Source organism: Ptychodera flava, chromosome 21 (assembly GCF_041260155.1).
Source record: "Ptychodera flava strain L36383 chromosome 21, AS_Pfla_20210202, whole genome shotgun sequence".
Taxonomy (NCBI): Eukaryota; Metazoa; Hemichordata; class Enteropneusta; family Ptychoderidae; genus Ptychodera; species Ptychodera flava.
This window is the reverse complement of record NC_091948.1, coordinates 8,238,328-8,258,498: the sequence shown is the minus strand read 5'-3', so window position 1 is coordinate 8,258,498 and position 20,171 is coordinate 8,238,328. Positions and strand designations below refer to the sequence as shown.

General features: G+C 37.8%; 1 protein-coding gene across 1 annotated transcript in view; it reads right to left on the bottom strand.

Annotated features, from left to right (window-relative positions):
* Positions 1-20,171, bottom strand: part of LOC139121289 (uncharacterized) — an 89,055-nt gene that overhangs the window by 8,457 nt on the left and 60,427 nt on the right. The window contains exons 3-4 of the mRNA XM_070686063.1: positions 10,723-10,886; positions 287-451 (exon numbers count right to left, since the gene is read on the bottom strand). Coding sequence (XP_070542164.1) covers positions 287-434 — 148 coding nt within the window. The 5' untranslated portion in view covers positions 435-451; positions 10,723-10,886. The remainder of the gene's footprint in view (positions 1-286; positions 452-10,722; positions 10,887-20,171) is intronic.

Genomic DNA, 20,171 nt, shown 5'->3' with positions numbered 1-20,171 from the left:
TTTGAATCATAAATCATTGATTTCTGGGCAGCTCTCTCTCTCTGACAGCAATAGTTTCAATGATATTAAGTACAAAAAACACTGCCATATACATTAGATAACTAATTTTTCAATGCATCATAAAACAGGTTATTGCAATTCTCATAAAAGCATTATCACAATTGGACAATTTTTTTTCCTGATGGCCTCTGAAAACTAAGAGTGATTTTGTTTTGCCCGGAGCAGAAAATGTGCATGGATGTGAAAATGTGTCAGGGAGAGTAGCAGATTAATGAGCTTGGATTACCTGGCTTGCCTGCGATTGCAACGGCATGCCAGGAACCGCATGTCAGTTGACTGATGCTATGTCCACCGGTGTCCAGCTGCTGAGGTTGGTACACTTTGTGAGATGCCGGTTTCTCGGGACATATAGTATGGTTGTTCTTTCCCCACATGTACAGGCTGCCATCAACTGTCAAAAGAAGTGAAAGAGAGAAAGACAAAGGAATTAGCAAACCTGGAGGTGAAAACTAGTTCAATCTAAACCTGTAGTTTTTATCTTCTGCCAGTTGAAAGTTGCTGAAGAAATATTTTGAATACTCAGTGACATTTTGCAAGGCCTGAAGTAAAGTACGCCTCAAGAGAAAAGTCTGTCACCTCATTGTTGTATTACAGAGGTAGAATGCACCTCAAGGACAGATATTCGGACTCTTAAAGGTATACAGTCACCTGTAATCTGAATATGCCCATATATGGTCAAAGGGGCATTCCTTGGCATTCAAAATGTCCATGTGGGGGTGCTGTTTTTAACAAGCGGCCACCCGCTTAAAATCTGTGATTGGTTAGATTTTCTTTTTCCATGGTAACTTTGGCAAAATTGGAACAGGTGACAGTATACCTTTAAAGTTTGACAATTCTTTTCTGATCTACCACTTGTGATGGTTCATTTTAAAGCTCTTGGAGTATGAAAAATCTCAAGTTCTAGTTTTTGGAAAATCGAAAATTTTAGCTTTTTACCCACAGAGTTTACACAGGGATGGTGGCCATGTTGAATTTCAAATATTGGTAAATGTCAGGTAATTTGTTTCTCTAATTCAAAATTTTGCACGGTGAACCCTGATTTTTGTTGTCGGTTTGGTGAGAGAATGATTGAAAGTTTCAGTGAGGAAAGTTTGAAAAAAGTTTAAGTCTTTCACTTTCGAGGCGCATACTACCTTAAACTTTTTTCTAAGGCATCTGTTCAGTAGTGTGAAGAAGCATCCAAATGATGAAAAATACCGCAATTATACGGTGTCAAATTTGATCAGAATTGGTACATACCAGTATGGGTACCAAAGATCAACAATAAATGTTGTTTCTATCTGTTCAGTGCAGGAAAATTCTACGTTGATGTTATGATAATGATTTCTGCACAGTACAATCAGAAAAACAACAAGAAATATTTAAACCAGAAAAACAAGAATGACAAAAGTACTTAAGGTCTGAACTTTAGGTACTGGAGAACTTTAGCAACATGCATAGCAGAAAGGCAGCTAGCCCCCCTTAGTTTGACCATAGACGGTCTTCCTCCCCTCTACTGACGGTTTTCCTCCCCTCTACTGTCTATGGTTTGGGCAGGTCTGTTCATATGTAACAGTTCATAAACAATGACAGGAAGTGACTCAAGTCAGGGGAGTAAGCCTGTTTCAAGCCTGTTTCAGAATTTCGCTTTTTCTTACCTCATTTGCACATTTTTGACACTGATTTGTTCATTTGAACAAATTCACATCTCAACCCTTACATCTACCTGTACACCAAATACTGAGACGGTAGCTTTGGCGGTATTGGAGCCTTTGTGTGTGACGGACATACATCCGCACATACCCACAAATATACAGACGCCACTTAGACTTATCATATAAGCTCTTTTTGGTATTTATATATAAAACCAAATATGAGCTAAAAAACCAGATCAGCAAAAGATTATTACATTTGACAGGAAAAGATCACTGGGTTTATCACTCTGTGGGAAAATTTTTGACATTGATGAACTTGTAATGAAACATAAATAACGGAAAAAATACCCGTGGTAATGTGTTTTTGCCGAAAGGATTCACAAACCCTCATGACAATCATAGAGAAAATTTGAGTCTGGTCCACTCAGGCTGAAATAATTTCCGCCCTACTGAGACCCCCAGACACCCATTTAGAATTACCGCAGAGGGGTAATAAGGGCCACACTCAGGGGAAAGCCGGTCAACATTTGAACCGAGTTAATTACGGGTCAACTTTATTAGTTATAACTCTGCACCTGCATATTTGATAATAGAAAGCTTCCCTAGCTTAAAATGACAGTAACACATTCTGCTCTCTGCACGGGAGATGTTCCCTCCTCCCCAGGGGGGTAATTGCCCAGGTTTATGGGAGATGATGGCCTCGTTTCCAGGCAACAAGGTTATCTTCATCCTGTTATATGCGTGAATTTCAAAATTGTAAAATCTGTCTCACATGTACTGTTCTCTTTGAATGTGTCATTTTGAATGGCTTGGTCAATTAATATTCAGAACATACAACATCTTGCTTGAGATTTTGCAGTGAAACGCAGTCACACAGTTTTTGTGATGATTTGCCACTCAGGTTATTTATCATGGATTCAAAATAAAGCCTCCATGTATTTATCACTGTGCAGCAGGATTTAAATTGTTTTTTAAACAGTAGTTGGACCTACACAGTATGTACATATATAGGGGTGGGTGGATGGCCTGAACACAGGGTATAACAATGTATGATGTCTACTTTTCTCAATTTGAGTTTTCAATTCAAGCCTGTTATCACCACACTACTCAATCAAACCAGGGTGATAGAGGGACCGCAATCAAACCCATCATTTTCTATGGTATGGCTGGGCACATGGTGTCCACAAGAGGCAAAGATGTGTTGATTGATGAGAAAGCTATTGTCAATAAAAAAAGAAAAAAGTTTTGTGTTAATATTAGAAAAAGGTATTTATTTATTGCTATTACATAGCACACAATCTTCTCATTCAGTTCATTATTCAGTATGGAATAAATGTAGGTACCAACTTCAAAGAAAGCCAACTTTGTATGCATTATTTTTGGGGCTGGGGGACACCATGATGGATTAGTCACACGTTGCAGTTTGTATAAATGAACATTTTTTGCTTGGGGCAGACAATGATGCGAAGCCCATACAACATTTCACTATCCTACAAACACTATCCTCATCCTTTCTTTGTGTTTGTATACACCCTTTGCGTGCTATGATTGAAGATCACCTTCCGCATGCACAAAGATACACAAATTATATGCAAATCTAACATTTGACCAAGCTGATGTACCCAAGATGCTAGTATGGGTGAAGTCTTTTTGAGGTGAAATCTTTCTTTTATGAGTCCATATATAGTTGACACATGCCAAATAAAATCCATGTACAACATCAAAATCAGTAGGATACAACCTGTAGGGAATACAGCTGTAAATTCTGATAGAATATTTTCATTTTTTTTTTCAGAAAACAATTATGTTTTCTTTTCTTTTCTCTAAAGTATTTTAACAACAAAGTACTGGCCTCACAAAGACAACCTACAGTGTAGAATATACATATACAATGCTAAATTGTTATTGTTAACAACTGAATTCCAATCTGGACTTAATTTAGTTATCAAGCAAAACATTAGACACAGCACACACACACACACAGGCTTGGTGCAACATTGAACACTCGACACACTCTATTTATTGAACACTTTCTTTTGGGAGTAGAATGCCAACTGTGTTTTAGATACACAGAACGAAAATATATATTTATAAATACTTAAAGCATTACTCTGGGAGTAGAAGACCTGCATTTTAAAAATGCAACAAAAATGGAAGCATTTCAACTTGATATGTAAGGTAGAGTATTGACTGTATTTTACCAAAATTATGAAAATACACCAACACTTGCAGCTATCAGAGCTTTAAACCACAAGTTCACTTACAGCAAAAAAAACCCACATCATTTGATTGAGATTTTAATAAATAAAAGTTAGCTGTTGTGAGTAATAATTAAACTTTAGCTAAAATTAATAAATAGCTAAATAAATAAATAGCTCAATAAATAAATAAATTATATAAATAAACAAATAAGTAAATTAATTCATTATTAAATAAATATTAAGATGGATATCAGATGAAAGTTAAACCTTGATCCACCTGGTTTTGTGTTTCAATTCTATTTATTTATTCTCCCACATTTATTTGTGCCATATGTTTTATATATGAGTTCAGAAGTGAATTATGGCAACACACTTGACTAAAATGAAAACAGAAAAACACAATATGTATCTATATATGTGGTTTCTCATAGACAAAAAACAAATAACATCGAAGGGCTGGAGGTTTGGTCAAAGTATTGATGACAACCACAAGTTCTCTTCATCAAGACATTTAAACTTAGGCATCGATGATGAAACCAACAGGAGAAACCATATAAACAGCATATATGCATAAATACATATATTTTTATACATGGTTATATTAGCTCGTTGATCAAAAGCCTAATTATAACAGGGACATTGCATGTTGTATTGCCTTTGACAATGTCCAAGGTCAAGTGCTTTACATGAGAAGATAATGCCAAACTATTGACAAATCAACTTGATACCACTGAACATCCAGCAAATGAGCTGTTCAAACAAAAGGATCCACTCACCACAATCTGCAGTTTGGTTTTCCTCAATAGTCTGTATTTTCCGTTTAAAAGATCAATCTGACAATTTTTTTTTGGAGGGGGAGGGAAGGGAGGAGACAGGCGTCTAGACTGCTAAACAGACATGCTGCATAAAGTATCAGGATATTGGGAAATGATTAATAGGGCAACGGACACTATTAGCCTTTGCATATATTACCTAGTATGATTTATCTGTGAGGATCCACAATAACTTGCAAAAAAACCACATTAGACATAGGTAAAGGTTTATTAAAAAGGCAAGCATTACTCAAGCTGTGACTAAGAATAATATGATTGGACAAGAGGAAACCATAGATTGAATTCTTGAATCTGGTCATCGTGGAGTGGAGCTACATTTCAGACTTGCCCCTTCAAAAAGTCAAGGTACGATATGGCTTATCTTCTAGTTAGTAAGTTACCAGAGTGCATGCCAATGTTCTGATTCCCAGCCGGGCTGCAGCCAAGCTTTTGATGTTGATAATCGCCACGGCAATGAAACCATGGAGATAGCAGCATTGACAACAGGTGTAAACAGTCGTGACATGAGTCAAATAGGCTGTTAGGGGGTCTTGACATTTACATAGCCTTTGCGCTGGCCTATCAACCCTAAACACATCACGGAAGGTGATGACTTCATACACGTATATGTCTTTCAGTTGGATGGTGACATCATTTTTGATGACTGTGCTACAAGGCCACATAGACATATATAGCCTGATTTATTTCTCTGTTTTTGATTTAATTTCCTGGAATTGAATTTGTTGAAAGACAAATTTCGTTATTGATTTTGATAGCCTATGGTAACCTTGAGGTGTTTTGAGTCCTGCCCAGCTCAAGCACAAGCCGATTGGAGAGCAGACTTATGTTAACATTTTAGTAAAGATAACCAGATATAGCTTGCCAAATCCGAGTGACTCCGGAGAGAGAACGTTTTAATCAGCCTTCACAAAGTCAGACGGCCTTTGTCAGGGTGTTTTACTATCAATTCAAAACATTGACAATGATGTGGTAGTCATTTCGCAGCTCTATCATCACAGCACAACTAAATTCACTTAATGGAAATCAATTGTCTACATGTAAAATGTACAAGAAAAAAGGGGTTTCAATTAGACAAGAGGGTGTTAACTCCAGCTTATTTACAGGTAGTTTTCCAATGCATAACAGATGATAAGTTAGTTCCTAAATGCCTGTGTCTCCTCAGTAGCTGTACTGTATGTAGGTTTTTCTTCGACTTCACAAAAGCCCATGGCAATTTGAAATTCATTGATTGTGTCTGATGACACCCTGCCCGCAAATTGCATCCCACAACAGGCCATCATCTGCATCCATTTCCCAATGAATCAATATATGAGTCAGCCTGGCAGCTGAATTCTCCAGCCACCTTGCCACTTTCAATATTTTTGCATGTGAAAGTTTAGTCACAGTTGTGCTGGTCCAATTTATTGGCCATTGACGCCATAAAAAATGCACTTCTTTCATGCTGAAGTTAATTTCTTCCATGAGATACAACTGTTGTGGATTGTCCTTGCCATGATTGTAGAATTTTTTTCCTGCTTCTGCCGACGCGTCTCCTGGGCATAGCTGAGGAGAGAGCTGAAAAGGATTGCGGCTAATAGCAATGTAATAGACATGTTGGAAACTCATCACAGACGGAGGCGATAAGGCTGTATTAGACAACTGATGTCCAACATGTGTATAACTTAATTCGCAATTCTGATCTGCCTGAGATAACGAGAAAACAACTTGTTAAGTAGGCTCCTTTAAAAGCAGAATCAATCGATCAAAATCAAAAGTTATCTGCCGCCAAACTGGGCACTGTCTTTTTCTATTCATTGGGACTGTACTTTCCTCCTCAAATGTACTGTAAAACAAAGTCTATTTTGATGGCATCAAGAGGCAAAGAGACGATGAGTTTGGACAGCATAAGAAATCAATGACTTGGCTAATATCGATGAACAGGCAATTACAATTCAACGCTTTGACCTACGCTAGGGCAATTCAACTCAGTGCAGTTGCTGTCTTTTGATGACTGGTAGATTTTAAAAAGATGACCGACAAACGATGAAATTACATTTAAATAAAACATTATGGGACCCATATTATGACTTGATGGAACCACAGATACTAAATGGAGCTCACATTTTTGAAACCGGAACTTCCAGTCCCGTTTATTTATTCATGATTTATGGCAGGTTCAATTAGTTTCACAAACTATAATTTGAGCAATTTTGATAAATATCAGGTTGAATTATTAATCTCCTAATTACATAATTGAGATTAATTGATTCTATCCCCGGCACAGTGGAGATAACAGTCCCCATCTTGTTTCCGCAAGCCACGGCTTTGACCTGAACCCTGCTCGCGCGGGCCCCCATCGTTCAGTGATCATTCATTAAAAGTAAATTTAATACCTGATTAGCCACTGCCAGCAAACTGACAGTTGTCATCACCGATGCCCCTCTAGACGAGTCAAAATTCATTTTCATTAGTGTGTGACCCCGAGATGACATCGGTGAAGTCAAGCTGATACACTGACTTCTTTTAGACTGAAAAATACACTCTATTTTCTCTAACCTGGGTTGCAGCACTTCTAGAATTTCTCACTACTTATGTAAGCATTAAAGGTCTATTTTGAGATTCAAAAGAAATGAGTCAAATGATGTAACCCAAGTAATGAAAACACAAAAATGTGAAGATAAACCAGGGAAAGACACATAAGCACAGCTAATTTCTCTGAAATAACAATCATAATTGTCAAAGTGTTATGACATTTTTCCAAATAGTTTTTTTAAGTATATAATCGAGCTAAAATTTCTAGACATAGGCAGGGCATTAAGATTGCACACACATGAAATTAAAAACACAGAACTATGTGATGGTTGTTTTTTTTTTGCAGTATGTACCAAAGTTTGTAATTTTTTGGAGAGGTTGATAACTAGATGTATCAAATACATAATTCTGAAATTGCATCAAACAGTAATAATCTGTTTTACGAAGTTAATCTCTATAAATGTTGTTCACATTTTGATGACTTGAAGATGTTTTCTTTGTTGAATTTTCTTTGATGAATGCAAAACTGCAGACTTCAAAGAAAAGCCTCTCTACTGCCGCATACAATTCACATACACTGTCCAAATTAACTACTGAAACTGTAAAGGCTGTGTCATATCTGAAACTAAACCCTCCTCCCTCTTGAGTTCTTGTTGGGAAAGCCCTCTTTGCCTAGTGTAAAATAGGACTCTTTCACCTGCACTTAAAAATAGGGGTGTTAATATCACAAGGCTGGATGAGTGCCATAGTCTATTTCCAGCTATGAAATACAACAGTCTGAGAGTTGTCGGAGCCTTATAAAGTTTGACAACCTTCTTTAACTGTCCAATAACAGGCAACCATACAAGTTCTGACACGAAGATATACAAAATGAAATGAAACTTGATAATGATATTAAAGATAGATTGATCCAATAAAAACCTAATAGACAGTCAAATGAAAGATACACAGAGGCTGTCTGACTTGGGCAAACATCACACAAAATAAAATTAAGATGAGATGGTTAAAAATGGTCCTTACTGATGCCTTATCATTACATGCTGTTGTTAATATAGCATTAAAAATTCAATTTAAGGTCCATATCGGTTACATATTAGTCCCTAAATATTGTGCGTGATGGGTTTATGTTTCAGGACTTGTCTGTCAGTGTGTCAATTAATGTTGTAAACTTTTGAACTTGCGTATGTGCTAGATTCACCCAGACAAGAGATGATGATGCTGTTAATATCGAATGCCATGTCGCTGAAATCAATCTGTTTTTCAGTGAGGAAACTGTTACACGCACTCCTCTTTCTGATTCCAGTAATATCACTGAGTTTCACTCAAACACACTGTTTTAACAGTGGAGGGCTGCCCAGACTAAATTTTAGGTGAAAACTCTCCAAATGAAGGCATTTGTGAACTTTACATCTTTACGGTGTAAAATTTGATGAGGTTTTTGGAAAATTGTATATGTGATGTGGCCAGAAAAGATGAAAACAAAATGTGTTATATCTGATAAACTGGTGATAGCAATCATTTTCAGTATACTATGCAGCTTTGAAAATTTTCAATGGATAATTCCTCTGTTTTCATTTTGTTTTCTGCAGCTATGTCTGATTAGCTGAGTGGGAGTTTGACTGAGGCAATACCGTCAACTGGGTGTCCTGCACAGAGCCTGGTTGCACTGAATAGTCAGCAGTAGCAAAATTTTTTCCCTTTCAAATTACTGTTTTATTACTTCTGTTAAGTTCTGGGTCAAGTTTCAAACACCTGTAGTGATTCGTTGAGAATACAAGAGTACAATAACGCTGCATTTTCTGTAAATAAAACAAAATTCCAAAACAGTAGAGATGTGCTTTTGTCTACAAACACTCAAATACCACTGTTCACACTATGAAGAAAAGTAGATTAATATCTAGGACAGATACAGAGTAATTATTCATACCTAATATTACCCTTGGTTGATTTAAATGTGGTAAAATTTTAATTTCAAATGATTTCATGAATTTGAATGCAATTAGCTAGAATAGATCTGTTATTAAAATGTACATCTGGCAATTTTTGGACTCTGATCAGAAACTCAATCTAAAGATACGTTAGATGGTATGGATGACACAATCCATTTGGATCATGTTCAGCAAAACCATCATCATCCTCATCATGTTACCACGGCAATTGGCTGCATTGTGTGAACCATTGTGGCGGGCATGATTAAGTAGGGGGGGACTGGCGATGTTTCAATTCAGAAAAAATTACATCGTTCAATGAACCACAACTTGTGAAACCGCTGAGGGCTTCCATTCTGAGCTGAAGATGAATAGAGTTCTACACCATGATGTCTCCGCAGTAAGAAAAGAGGGGGAAGTGGTGCAATCAATTGTGTAGGCTGTAACTAGATTTGACAATTTATGCTACCCCTGTGGTGACTGTCTTCCACTAAACACTGGTATGACCTCACAAATAAATGGACATCACCATGACTCATTACAATTTCACAGAGTTGGTCTACATTGCAAACAATTTCACCCGCCAAAGAAGAAAAACATAAAATATGACCATTTTTCTTTTCCCTTATTGCGTAAAAATCAGTTAAATTGAACATCCCTGATAACAATGGCTGAAGGGAACAGTTTGAATACAAAGAGAGGGAACTAAACATTGGAAATAGCACTAGTCCCACTAGAAAGGCTGTGATACATTTCTCAGCATTTCTTTCATAGTATAAAACCAGCTGAAACTTCACTGACATACATGGTGTCCTATTAAGAAGTTCAAGGCTGGGATTTTCTAAAGACTTACAAGGCAGGTTATGAGCAAAAAGTATGTTTTGTGAAACCGCAACAAAATCTGACTTGTTTGTATTAAAAAACACTGAAAAAACACAGACTCTGTTTACAGAAAGTTCTTATTCCCTAACATTCACTTTGATTGTTGATGTTGATTCTTTGGCCAAGTGTATAACATAGTACACATTATGAAACATTGGTTACAAGTTTGATAGAAAAATTGCTGCATTTGCAGTACAATTAACTTCTGTGACATGTAATTACAGACATCCAAACCCTGATTGCTTTCTGAGAAATATGAAACACAGAGGGTAAGCTTTGTAGACTGATTGTGCAATCACAGTCTCACAGTTTCACGTACGCAAGTTCCAGGGTGGGCGCTTTCCTTTTTGGAAACCAGGCGAGTCAGGTATTGAAAAGTCGAATGAAAAATGAAGGATGAGTGAATCATATTCACAGTCTGTCTGGATTTTGTTGCTGTGATTACACTTTTGTATGAGAGCAGGAATCACTCAGCAGCACGTCAAATGTAACTTTCATTTTGTTATTATCTCTCATTGTCTTTTTAATGACAACATCTATCACATCGGGTACCAACTGCACACTCTAATTTGACTGAGAACTTATTGAATTCCTGTTTTTGATACTTTTTTTCACTTCATGATAAATGTTTCCATTTTCAGATTATGTGTTGCCAAATATGAACTGAGCCTACCTGTGAGGACGGCACTGTATTGTTCGCTGCATGAAATCTGCGAGACCTTGGCCCCCTGGAAGACATTGCATAACAGTTTCTTGGCTGCGACAGGAACTTCACTTTCTTTCCGTGGCCCAGCTGGCCATCTACGCCACTTCCCCAAGTGTACACTGCCCCATTCTCTGCAATGGCAAAATCAGAGCGGTTTCAACCTGTGACGTGATAGAGATTGCCAGAAGCGACAGCAAATTACCAATACTCAAGGCTGTATTAATGCTGAAATAAAAAAAGCTGCATTGAACTTAAAACTAGAGCAATGTAGAGATGAAATCGCATTTACATTATTACAACAACTAACATTAATCTCAATGACCTTCAATCATATTCATTAAATTGATGTCAAAAATCACAATGTGACTATCGATATCTACAAAAAAATAACTGATGGCTTTCTGATAAAATCTGAAAATGCCCATGCACAGATATTTATCACCTTGCCCTAAGAGATGTATAATGGTAGAGTTTACAGCGCTGAACACACTCTATTCTTTGACGACAGAAAAACGGTTGTTAACCCGAAACTGTCTACTTTGCTGCCCTGGGACTGCCGTCTAATTCAGTCCCATTATGGGTTAAAAGAATCTGATATATATACTTGTCTGTTTGAGGATCTTTGAGACTCCATCTTATGAAAACACTGCTTGAAATACAGGGACTGACATTGATTTATCTGTGTGGAGGGGATGGAGAAGTGGGGATGGGGGAGAAAATGGCTGACGTTTCCCAGCGCAGAGATATTAATTAAAATGTGGCTGTCATATATCACGTCATAGCACTTATTAAGAGACACAGACAGGTTGACTACCTGTGGGTTTTTAGTTGCTGCAGGGCACAGCATTGAGGGACAGATACATGCAGATAAGTTGATGTAACTGCTTTATCTGGACAGGATGGGTATGTGGGTGTCAAGCTTAGATTGAGATGACCCCTGACCCCTAGAATGATAAAACTTCAGTCCAGGCAAAGGTGTTTATCTCGGTGTTAACAGCAGGGGTGATCTGCTTAGTGACTTAATAACCACACTAAAATATTGCACATTGTCCTCTCTTCTCAATGGCTAATATTTGCTCGCGTGACTGCCGAATCGATAATTTTTTTGTCGCCAGCGGACATTTCACATGGTACGCTTGACATGAAGAATGGCAAATTTGCAACCGGTGAGCTATTTTCAGCTCGGTCAATAGTTTCAGGACATTAATCGCTGCTCGGATCGTGCAACATGACGGGCCGAGTCTGGCAAACACTGATTTCTTTCTCTTTTGCGGTCTCCACTGGAGCAGAGAAACAGACGGAAGCAAACCGCTTGAAGCACCACACATCGGCTGATAACAAGTTACCGATGAGATAATGGTGAAGGCACAAGGTCGAGTTGCTCTGCCCTCTGACAACACCTGGTCAAGGGCTAATCTAGTTTCTACACATCCAACGACAACCTCTTGTCACTGAGCTCCTTGTAAAAAACAAATAATAAATCTATCAAAACTGAAAATCCCAACCAAACGGATGTCAAACTGTGGGTGTGAGCATACTTACACAAAGTGATAATAAAAGTACTCCCTAATTTTTTTTTGTCTCTAAAAACAGCATTAACTATCTAACCACTTGACACATCAAGTCTACTGGGAATGAGGACTAAATGGGTAAACTAACAGCTTTGACTTTCCAAAGCAGAGTCCATCAACACGGAGCTCTCTTCAAGTGATTAAAAACCGCCCTGAACACAACCAAGTTCCTGGGAGCCAGGTGCTTCCACTCCATCTATGTAATTGCTCTAGTCAAACACTCTGATGAAGACGGTCGACTTCAATAGACAACCTGACCTAACCTCTAGGTTCAACAGCACTCCAGATAAAATTTGGGATATGAATCCCGCCTCCTTTGCACTCTGAATGCCACTGATACTTAATTGGTACAGATTGCTTTTTCTCTCCCTCTTTTTTTTCCATCTTTATTTCTCTTTCTTTTGAGGGAAAGAGGTAGCGGGGGACGTAATTGTACAAATCCCCAGTTCCTCGGATAATGGTAGAACAGTTTTGGAAAGGACAATTTCCAAGACAAATTTGGAGATCAACGTGGGCTGAATAGAGTTTAGGCTAATTTCAATTCAATAAGTGGCGCTGGGCTCGAAATATGTATTGCTTCACTCGGTTAATGTTGAAGGCCTTGGGGAAGCACACTGATCATCGAATGTACAAAGTGAAATGTGTGATAATGCTCTGTTCATACGTTCAATGATACAATTTCATATTGGTATCCTTTACAATTATACTTGGTACAGGGTGTCTGTGTAGTTTTAATACTGACAGGTCTGTCACCACAAAAACACCAACATGAGTTGACTTTAATAGTTTGGTGCAAAAATAACTGAGAAATTTCCATTTTTTTGCAATTTTGGATTTTGCTGAGATATGCTGAAGGTAATCAAGTGTGCATGCATGAATGGAACAGACTGAAAGAGAGCTGGAATTTTGTAGATAGACAGAGAGGTGTGTAGGTGGCACTGATATATGTCTATTTCAATGGAAAAGTATACTGGCATTCTGGACAATGTACATTTCAGATGATCTGTGAAGACAGCATAGCAAATGATGTATCTTGCTGACATCTGAATAGCTGGAAAGTTTTTACGCATTCACACTGCATAGCTTGAAAATTCACATCAAAAGAAACTCGGATCGCGACTGTCTAAAACACCAGTCAAGTACTTTTTTGTTCATTTTGAAAGGACTGCATGGACATGATCACTTAGTTGTGGTATGATGCAGTGTTATTTCTAGAACTGATAGGGCTGACAAAATGGGGATCATAGATGAACATGCCGCTGTTTGAGAATAGCCTTGCTCGGTACTGACATTGACAGAAGTCGACATAAAATAGCAATTGTGGTTTATGAAAGGGATGATTGGCAGGTACATGAAAATTGATTCCAAAAACTTTTTTTGCACCCGACTGAATACTGATGTCATTTTCGGATGATATTGATATATAAACAGAAAAAAAAAGCCTTTTGGATGAACGCATTAACTACAGCCGGCTGTGCATCTGTCATAAGTAAGATTGAATATTTATATTGTGATCTGTTTTTGATGCCGCCCGACACCACCACAAACTTTTTAACACGGTTTTGATTGGTTCGCTGTTGGGCAAAACACTAGACTGGTCTTATCTAACAGTGATAGCACGGTGGAAACTGGGACCAAGTACAGACAAACAGAAAGATCCCTGGCTCAACTACAGCCTACCGTGTGGTTGTTGGCATAGGTTAAGGCTTATCGGGATCAGTATTTTTCAGAAAAACATATTTACAAGTAATACTTCCATCGTTAAATTTCACAGTTGGCTGGAAACCTCCCTCGACTCACATTTTTTCCCTTCTTCCCCGGAATTTTGAAAATGTCAAATTTTCGCACACTGGTAATTCCTTGAATTCTAGACGTTAAATTGACACACACATATGGTTCGCCAGATATAGCAACCTTGTGTAGGCAGTGCAATAAAAAATAAATAAAAAAATTGCACTTGTAAAGTTTTAACAAAGAGATACTGTATATGAAGATCGTGTCCTTGGCAGGTGGAAACCTACTTTTCAAAAATGATCCACATTAAATTTATACTTTGATTCATTGCAGATGCTCGTATGGCAAATAACTTATTTTCACCAGAAAATACAGGAGTTGATTCTTCCGTTATTTGATGCGGAAAAAATTCAAAATTGGAAATCGCATTGGAATTAGAAGAATGTGTTTCAATTAGAAATATGTTGCATGAAACCAGGGAGAAAAAAGACAGTTGAATGAACCTGTAGTGACTATGTGAATTCATATTTCATTTGAAGATATTTGACTATTCATCTAAAGTGGAATTTTGATGAATTCCTGTCCACATTAAGAGTCTTGCATCTCCTGCATTTTAAAAAAGGAAATGGATAATTTCAATATGAGAGAGGGAGAGAGAGAGAGAGATAGAGAGAGAGAGAGAGAGGTCTAGCATGCTACACCTGTACAACAGCAACGTTTTTTTTTTTTTTTTTTTAGTTGATAGATATCATTCATATAATCACAAATTGTAAACCCGTGTGTTTTTTCTTACAGATATGAGGAAAATAGTGACCAGTCAATCAAGATTGGTGAATAGTGTGTTTCTTGTAATAGAATATAACAGACATGGAGAATACAGTCTGGTTGCTAAGTCATATTACAATTTGACATGATCCTGGAGGAAATATTTCCATTAAATTGTCATGAAAGGCCCCTTTAAGACAAAGAAGGTTAGTATCTATGAGGTAGAGGTAGCTTTATTTAATGTACTTCATGCATGGTATCATGTGTTCAACACATTTTTGTTTCCCAGTTCTACCATTACATTTCTAAATGACTAGTACTTTTTAGATTTTTTTTCAATTAGGATCTGTTGGCATATGGCACCTGTTAGAGGCAGTATGTTGATATTGCTTATCGAGGGACATCAAATAATTGGCCACTACAGATCACAGTGGTAATCAGACATCGGTTGCTTTTCCACAAAGACGGGCCAGAAATGCACCAGAAGCAGCGGCAATACGTCAAATTTGCTTTAATTCAAATAAAATTTCCCCTGGTTAAATTGCACGGGAATCGAAAAAATGTCAACTAAAATTGTATGGCCTGCTATTAAGCCCAATTACCGAGATACAACCCCGTGATCTTTGCAGTGCTGTATATCTCCTCTAAACGGTGCCTAAAAATTGAACTGTGGGCATGACCGTTTTGGTCCCATTTTGGGGACCTGGCCCATTCAGCAATGTCTGTGTGATTGAACAGAGGGAACAATGTGACAAAATTAGCCATTGTAGCCAGCTTTATGATACGATGCTGCCGTGAAATTGCCCCAATTTTCCGTGACAAATTAGCATACTGCTCTCACCAAATATGATATTGCTAATGTCACCTCATTTTCTTTGCCATTTCAATGCGCTCTGAGGGACCTAATTGACATATGAGAAAATGACTGCGTTTACCTCATCTTTTATTTTTTTTTAATTCTTTCTTTTGTGCCTGGACAAACTAATATTTTGGAGACATTCCTATTTAATTCCAAGGTTAGGGTCATGACAAGATTGCTGAAGCAATGTTAAGCTGTCTGAAACGAGTTGAGGTCAAAAGAACTGTGATTAGGGAGGTCTACAATTGACAGATAAAAAAACCCTACATCAATGGTTAAATTTTTCCAAATGACGGTTGTGTGGTTCGATTGTGGTGGCAAATCAATGACGTTATCAAACCAATGTGGGGTTGATTTATACTTTGATAAGTCAACGCGGCAGGCATCTTTTTTCGTCGCGGTTTTGACCGAACGGCTCACAAAAAACAAACAGAGACATCTATGCAATCAGGTGAGGGTTTGAAGCTGTTCTCACATAAATTTGGCAGTGGTTGTTTGTAAAGGGAGCTAATGTCAAGGAGCGGTGTTGATATTGCCAGATATGAACATCTCACATCTATTACCTTTGAACCAAATACCTCATCTTAACTACCAACTCAGTTCCATTTGCCCGGTTCTGATTATCTGATAAAACTGACCGACAGATGCGACAGAATCAAAAGCCTCATTCATCGCTTAGGCATATCAGCGTGTTTAGTCTCCACACAGATAAATGGCCCCCGTTGCTCGTTTTTCATTAAACTTTAATTTTCCGTCGATTTCAGTCACTAAGTTACGCCAGCTCTTGGAGGCATTTCAGCTACAGAAGCGTGTCAACGACTTAATCCGTCGGGGGCAGACGAAGCGGCCACTGTTCTCTGGTGGACCATGCTACATATTACAACATCAGCACAAATCACCATATATGTGTCAGAGCCAGGAAATGCAAACCGGAAAATAGTCAGCCTTAGACACACACAGGAAAAGTTACGACAGTGCACGCTATCCATGAGAATCATTCATAACAATATAGAGCTTAAAAACCTCACAATAAAGACCGTGACCTATTCTCATTAGTGGCCCCTGAGTTTAAAACCGACAATTTCGATCTGTAATATTTCATGTCATTTCGCCGAATAGCCTTCACGAGCTGACATTAAAACCTGAACTATAAACGGTGTATTTATTAAGCTGCAGTGTATTTAATAAAAATATCATTTTGTTAGTGTCATAAAAGCGAGACCTTTGGCTCGGTTTAATGGAAGCCCTAGCAGCAGCTAATTTCCACTGGAGATGGGTATTGTTGTTAAAGTATTAAAGATGATGCTGTTGAGTGACACAGTCTGTGAACGTTTGCCCCAAGTGGCAGAAATGTGATTTGAGAGTAATATTGGGCGGGTCATAAAAAATCTTGACTTCTTTCTGCTTTTCATCAGCAGTTGGTGAGATATCAGCAGAGACACACAGTGATTGATGGCAGCTGCCTGTTCAAGGCATTCCCTTCAAACCCTAAAGCAAACTAAAAGATTTTATTTTCAAAAGCCTTATTTTTGTGGTGGCTTGCATAGAATATTGATGATTTTGGAGCCATGTTTTGGTTTAATGTCTAGATATATATATGCAATTATAAAGTAGGGGGATCAAGTTTCTATGGTGATGAAATAAGTTGTTATGAAGGTGTTGGAAAGTTGAGACTGCAGGTCTTGAGGGGAAAATACTGAAATGTTCCAGTTCCTCAGGGAATATTTTAAATCAGCTCAGTATGTCATGTTTATCATTCAGAAAATTTTATATAACTACAACCCTCCCTCATTTTTGACCACTCCCAAGTCTCAGCCGAACACAGTCTCTGGATGTCTACATTTGAATTTTCAACATTTCATTAAAGATGAGAACGATGCTTCTAATATCACAGAGCTCAAATCACAAAAAAAACACATAAACCTAATGACCATGTCTACAAACATTTTGCAGATACTAAAAACAGGTTTTTATCGACATTTTGTCTGTTGACTACTAAATCTCTTCAATTTATAAATTTTGTGAACACTAATACTTTATTATGATGACAGAACACAGGTGGAAATAAAATGTTTGTTCTGGTACATTTCTACTTTTTAGATTAGCCTGATATCGCTCAAACACTGATAATTGATAAAATCTGCTGCAAAGGTTATCTTGGTTTCATCAGAGTTCCAAAGCTTCAATCATAAATGTTGTTAGCATTTGCACCCAAGGAAGACTTTTGACTCACTCAGTGAGAACTTGAAGCAGATTTCTCCAAGAGGGCAGTATACCAAGAGAAAACAACTGAGTGAGTGAAATTGTTTTTTTTTTATTTCCCCCTTATCTTGGGAATTGCAAATTCTACCTCTGACTCACCTAAAGAGCTGTCTGTTTAACATACATGAAAAAAACATGAAAAATGCCGACTCCTAAGATTCGACGACATGTCGCTGATTGCAGCATCTCTGACTGAGGGCGGTGCATTGATTGTGCAAACGGCAAACCACTTCTGACGAGAACGGCCGCGTGGACTCTCCTACCTGGGTCTGTATATGTATTGGCATTGAGAAAGGCTGCATGTACAGGTCAATTAGATCCCAAGTATGCAGCAAGATGGATTGAACTCGAGGGATGCCATAGTCAGTGTCAGGTTTTATCAATATTTGCATGGTTCCTGTGCTAGTCCATTAGACGCGACTTGGGAAGTCATTCTTTCATCTCAAAAGATGCGGGGAAAAACTCAGAGAAAGTACAAGACAGTACTAGTCGGACGTGAGACAGGATTCACAGAGCATGAATATTTCTTGTACGTCTGCGTTTCAAGAGACTCTTAATTGAGAATTATCTTCTCTTTTGCAGGACTCGCACTTTGCACGGTTGATTTCTAGCGCTTTCAAGACCAATCAAAGGGGACCGAGTCCGGCAGGACTGTAACAGCTTCCTGCAGATTTCAGGGAATGCCGTTTTCCTGTGCCACTCAAATCACCGACTTCCAGTAACATTTTGCAAATTTTTTCATTTTGGAACCATCTGCTTTTATAGAAAAACCGATGTCAAATAGACCGCTATAAAGACGGATGTCATCAGTGGGCAATAAGAAAGTGCAGACTCATATTTTCCCTTTCTCTCTCACATTCTTTTTTGTCGCATTCAAAGCCGACCAAGAGGAATGAATGTTCTGCTTTTACGGATACAGATTATTCTTTGTTAGTCTTTCTCAAAGCATGTTTGCTTGCCTCTCAGGAAGTCAACATCACCGTGGCTGCCACAACAGTACATGATATGCAATTTTCCTTTGCTGTATTTTCCTGAGCAGGAAAAGAGAAAAAAAAAACAGAGAAAGAAAGACCACAAAAATGCACATTCACAGTTGCTCTTTGATATGTTGAATGCGCTTGCTCACATCTACAACCTGGATAGAGTTGGAAGAAGAGGAAGTATAGACCTGAATACTGAGGGAGAAGAGGAGAAAGATTGTGTGGTTTTTACCAAAGAAAAACCACGGTAACAATATGATTTGGCGGAAAGCCTTCTCATTTCATTCATGAAAGAAAAGAAAGGGAAAAAAATGGCAAATGACACACGTGGCTCACCCCACAGTGATTTGCCTGATTCAGTATTCAATTTTCTATTATCCGAGTCATACCCATGTCACAGCAGGTTACACTATATATTCTTTACGCTAATCTCAGTTGCCGGACTAATAACTCTATCATAAACAGCAAAACGTCATGCAATAACAGCGCATCATGACAATAATGTCATACTGTTATTCACTAATATCCCAGTCTTTGTACAGAAGCATATACTCATGACTCACAGATTTTTTGCTCTTAGTGCTGCTATTACGTCGACAGCAGTTCACTCTCAGATATTTGACTGCCTATATAAAATGGTTGTTCTCTCGGCAAATATTATTTATGGAACAGTTCTGACTGCTGTCATGCGTAGGAAGATTTTGTGTCGGTATTTCATCATGAAAATAACGATCAATGTCAGGCCATGAGCTGTTATTTTTTAATGAGTGACCTGTCAAGATAATTTTAGCATTATTGTGTTAAGGTTTGGTTTTATAAAAATTGCTCTTGAAAACCATAAAAGTATTCAAAAAATTGCTGGCAAGACATCACTTCATCAAAGATTGCAAGGCAGTACAAGCATCCTCATTTTCTTCATGTTGTATTACTGTTTTTGATTCTTCTGAAAATACATTTTTTGGCACAAAAAGAGTCAAATTTACTTGATGAAAGAGGCAGAGATGTATTTCAGAACAGCAAACTGAAAATGAAAAAAATAATAAATTCTTGTGGCATACATCGTTTGTTAATATCAATGTGATAAATGCACCTCTTCACAAAATGACATTTCAGCTTTAATAAACAGAGATATTTCAATTTACAAAATTTCAAATCAGCAAGAATTTTGTCTCATACTTTCAATATACCTTTGCCCTTTTTCCGTGTTTTTCATTTTCTCTGCACATAAAATAAAGATTTGGTCAC